This window comes from Xiphias gladius, chromosome 7 (assembly GCF_016859285.1).
Source record: "Xiphias gladius isolate SHS-SW01 ecotype Sanya breed wild chromosome 7, ASM1685928v1, whole genome shotgun sequence".
NCBI lineage: Eukaryota > Metazoa > Chordata > Actinopteri > Istiophoriformes > Xiphiidae > Xiphias > Xiphias gladius.
Genome location: NC_053406.1, coordinates 27,004,300 through 27,008,580, shown reverse-complemented (window position 1 = coordinate 27,008,580; position 4,281 = coordinate 27,004,300). Strand labels below are relative to the sequence as shown.

Genomic DNA, 4,281 nt, shown 5'->3' with positions numbered 1-4,281 from the left:
AACCTGTATATCCCATCGTATCTTTAATAAAAGGACATTTGTGGCAACCTGTGTGTGTGTTTTGGCTCCGTGATGATTTTGACACAACCACAAATGAATAGTGAGCTCAGGTACTGGATTTTTAGGCCGATGCTGTTGTCGATACACGAGAGTTCAAAAAAATCTGATCTCGGGACAGCGGCCGGTATTATTGTTTAAACCTACACCAGTATTTTTGATAAGGATTGGATCTTGAATTTTTACCCAAATGTGCAGTGTTTGGGAAATTTTACAGTGTAAAAAAAAATAACCCTGTCAGTGCCCTCTGGTGGACGAACTCTATACTGGAGACACGGTTTCTAAATGACCTCAGACGTATCTCTGACATTCCTGTACGAGTTGTCAGACAACATGAACGTGATGCAGCTGTACACGATGAGATTAAATTGGATGACAGTATCTGCGATGCCGATGTATCTTTAGGTTTCTAGTCTGAACTTTATGTTTCGGCGTCTCATTGTTATAATTCAGTGACGACCTGCTCGTCAACTCTGGACGTTTCTTTAGCTCAGGGGGGAATTTTGTTCTGACGGTGGTGCTGGACAAAAGGTCAGGCCACCGTTAGACTTCATCCTCTGGGGAGCAGGAATACCCACAGCGAGTTTTATCTGCCCGGTAGGAGCATACTACCCTGACGTCTTCTGGCCGTATTGTCCTGAAATTTGGCAGAATTCAAAGTTATAGTTGTAAGACACTGAATATCTGTAACAGCAGTTTGCCAGTTGTCTCTGGAGTCAAATCTGCGGTGAAGTATCTCAGTTCAGACGTTGGGTTGGGTTCTTCCTCTGTCTTAAAACTTTGAACCATCTGGTCATTATTTGACTGGTTAACCAAGTATTTCATTTAAATCCACATCAATACTCATTGTCATTAATGAAATATGATTTTCTTTAAAGAGACAACTGTTATTACTTGGTACAGGTCACAGCCTGCATTTAATAAAATAACAAAAATATACACCCCCCCCCAAAAAAAAGTGTCATTCAAATGACTCCTGGCTGATTTTTACTGATATTTAATTCATGTAAAATACCAGGAGCTTCTTAAACTAAGAAAAGGTATCAGTAAATTAGTGAAAGCGAGGTTATTTTAGAGAATAGAGAAATGTTAACGTGGATCAAAAACGGGTCAATCAGACAGGTTTGGAACTAAATTCTTTGCTTGGACTAGAAATACTTTATCGCATTTGTCCTTTTCCAGCAGGAGAAACCTTTATACTCGTTATTTTCTTCGCTCTGAGTTTAAAAATCTTAAAAAAGCCGTTTCGAATTTCTTTAGTCCGAACACCGTAGATGATGGGGTTGACAGTTGCCGGGAACAGAATGTACAAGAGTCCCATGAAGGTGTTGACGTCCGTCGGTATGGGGATGTTCAGGTTATGAGAGAGGAAGGTGACGCTGCCCACCGAGTAGAAACACATCATGACGATCAGGTGAGTGCCGCAGGTGTGGAACGCCTTCCAGCGGTCCTCGCCGGCCGATGCTGCTCGCAAGACCACGCTCAGGATCTTCGTGTAGGAGAGGAAGACGAGCGATATGTCGATACCCACAAAGCAGGCGATCACGGCGAGGCCCGCTGCATCGTTTCTCTCGGTGCTGTCACATGCCAGGCTGACCAGCGCCATGTGGTCGCAGTAGCAGTGCTGGATCACGTTGGAGCCGCAGAACCACAGCGAACCTGCCAAACTCACAAGCGTCGCCATGATGGGGACGCTACGCACCAGAGTGAAGAGCAGCAGCCTCACGAACATGGAGGAGTTGATGATTTCCACGTAGCGCAGCGGCTGGCAGATGGCCACATACCGGTCCAGCGCCATCGCCAGCAGCAGTGTCGACTCCACTGAGGACAGGAAGTGAGTGAAGAACATCTGAGTCAAGCAGCCGGCCAATGAGATCTCGTCCCAGTCAAACAGGAGGCCGAGGAGCATGTTAGGGATGATGGCGGTCACCACGAGGATGTCGACGAGGCAGAGTGTGCAGATGAGGATGTACATGGGGCTGTGCAGACTCTTCACGCTGCGGATAACGTGAACCAGCAGAGAGTTTCCCAGCATCACCGACAAGTAGGAGGCAGAGAAGGGCAGCGCCAGCAGCCGGCGGTGTCTCTGCAGCTCAGGGAAACCTCTGAACACAAAGGTACTGTGGGAGAAGTTCCTGCCCAGCGATGCCTCCATCATGGTGACGGCTTCACCTGAACAGTGCCAGTCCAGACGGAAACAGTCAGCAACCGACGTCCATGTGAAAACATCTTAATCTAAGTATTTAATTAAAGGGAGAGTGAGCGATTCTGGAGAAAGACTGTTGATATTTGAACTCAACAGCAAAACCGACACACCCCTCCCTTCAGTGCTCCTTCATTAGCTCCGCCCCCCAGACTCAATGGTACTAGCTGACCAAAAGAGAAAGATGGAGGAAACCGGAGCGTCTTGTACGGCGCAGAAGTGGACGCTCTTAGACAAAATAAAACACGTCATCACACAAAAGACAGGCAAACAGAGCATCGGAAACACTATCGAGAGTTAGTTGTAAAAACTAGCGAGAGTTAGTTGTTAGGATTGTTTTTACAAAACTACAGTGACAGAGGAGAGGACTGTAGGTTTGTAGCTAAGCTAACAAGGAAGGGAACGTTACCTAGCATAGCATTTCGAACTATGCATCAATCCAAATAATCCCACTGCGCTAGTAGACTTCTGTTCTCAGGTCTTCTGGCCGTAAAACCCTTCACAAGTTGTACGGACAAACTCCGTGATACAGAGCAAACAACGAGACAGCAAGTAATGTAACTAACGTTAGCTTGGTTGTGGGTTAGCGACCTGTGGCTACAGTTGCTGCGGTGAAGCTAAACATGCAGAGAGGACGAGGCGGTTTCCCAGAACCAGCGCAGCAGCTGCCGGATTTACCGTCTCTCTGCTCCCACTGCTCCCCCCTTTAGAATCACTGACTGCACCTTTAATTAGAATGAGAACGCAAGACGCGTGCTTGCAGCTGCAGTAGCATGTTTTTTTGCATATTTCTCCTACAAATACAAATGAAATGAAATGAAATTATTGTTATTTATTTTCATATCACCAAATCATAATACACATCATCTCAAGGAACTTTACAGAGTGAGGTCAGGACCTGACATTGGAACCGGAAAAACTCCCTTTAACAGATGGGAACAGTGATGTGATAATCTTGTGCAGTTTCTGGTGAGTTAATAAAATGTTTCCATTCAGTTGAAGGTCAGTTTTGGTACACATCTCTATAAACTCTGTTTTTCAAACTCCTCAGTATATTAAAAAAAAAGCGCATTATGATGACGTTTATGTTCTTGAGTTCCTGAGAGCTTTATAATGTATTGAAGTCTATGGCAGCCCATTCATTCTGATGGTATTCATCCCTGAGCATCTGTGTACGGTGCAAACTCAATTCACATTTCACTGTCACGTAAGTTTCATGAATTACCAACATTACATACTGTAAAACATTGAACCCTAAAGCCGCAGGCTTTTAAAATCCGCATCGCTCTAGATCTGCAACTCAGCCCATACATGGGGGTCAATGAGTTTTCTTATAATTATAAAGTTCAGCATCAGTGCTCAGAGCAGTCACACACATTTTCCTCAGGAAAACTTTCTCTGATTTCTGTTTTTTACTCTATTAGAATTGATTATTAGTGATTTTCCCATAAATGGTGACTTAACAGTTTTTTCATGAAGATATATGGTGACTGTTTATGGATTAGTTAATTGATTAGCATGTATTGATTATGTGTATATGTACAGCATGACATATATTATGAAACACTGATATAATGACAAGAATGGTAAGCAAATCACAAACAAATTATTTTATGTCACTTACTTCTACTGGTATCCAGCCATGCAGATAGTTTTGGTTTTAGGTTGCCATGGTTGCCACACGTAGCTGAGGAAACACATGAGAAAATATATCTGTGTTATTCATATTTTTATATTCACAAATATAAAAAATATACATAATACATACAGTATGTGTGTATTCCAAGTCATTTCAAAGCTGCTGCTCTAAGCTGCTAAAATCCTGGTTTCATAACCACGACGTCGTCTGACAAAATCACCAGACACACGAGTTAAAGACGACGGCTGAGCTGAGATTTCAGGTGTATTTACCTGTAAAATGATCGATCAGAGAGAAAGTGAGAAGCTCATCCACGTCTGTGTCAGCTGACGTGTGGCCAGTTGAATGAGAAGCGTAGAGATTGTGTTGCCTGCTGAGGGAA

General features: G+C 43.7%; 1 protein-coding gene across 1 annotated transcript; it reads right to left on the bottom strand.

Annotated features, from left to right (window-relative positions):
- Nucleotides 1–1,081: 1,081 nt before the first annotated feature.
- or55e1 (odorant receptor, family 55, subfamily E, member 1) lies at nt 1,082–3,941 on the bottom strand. The gene is made up of 2 exons (XM_040130956.1): nt 3,885–3,941; nt 1,082–2,229 (listed from the first exon to the last, which is right to left on the bottom strand). The coding sequence occupies exon 2, from the start codon at nt 2,213–2,215 to the stop codon at nt 1,217–1,219; it is 999 nt and encodes a 332-aa protein (XP_039986890.1). The 5' UTR covers nt 2,216–2,229; nt 3,885–3,941; the 3' UTR covers nt 1,082–1,216.
- Nucleotides 3,942–4,281: the final 340 nt, after the last annotated feature.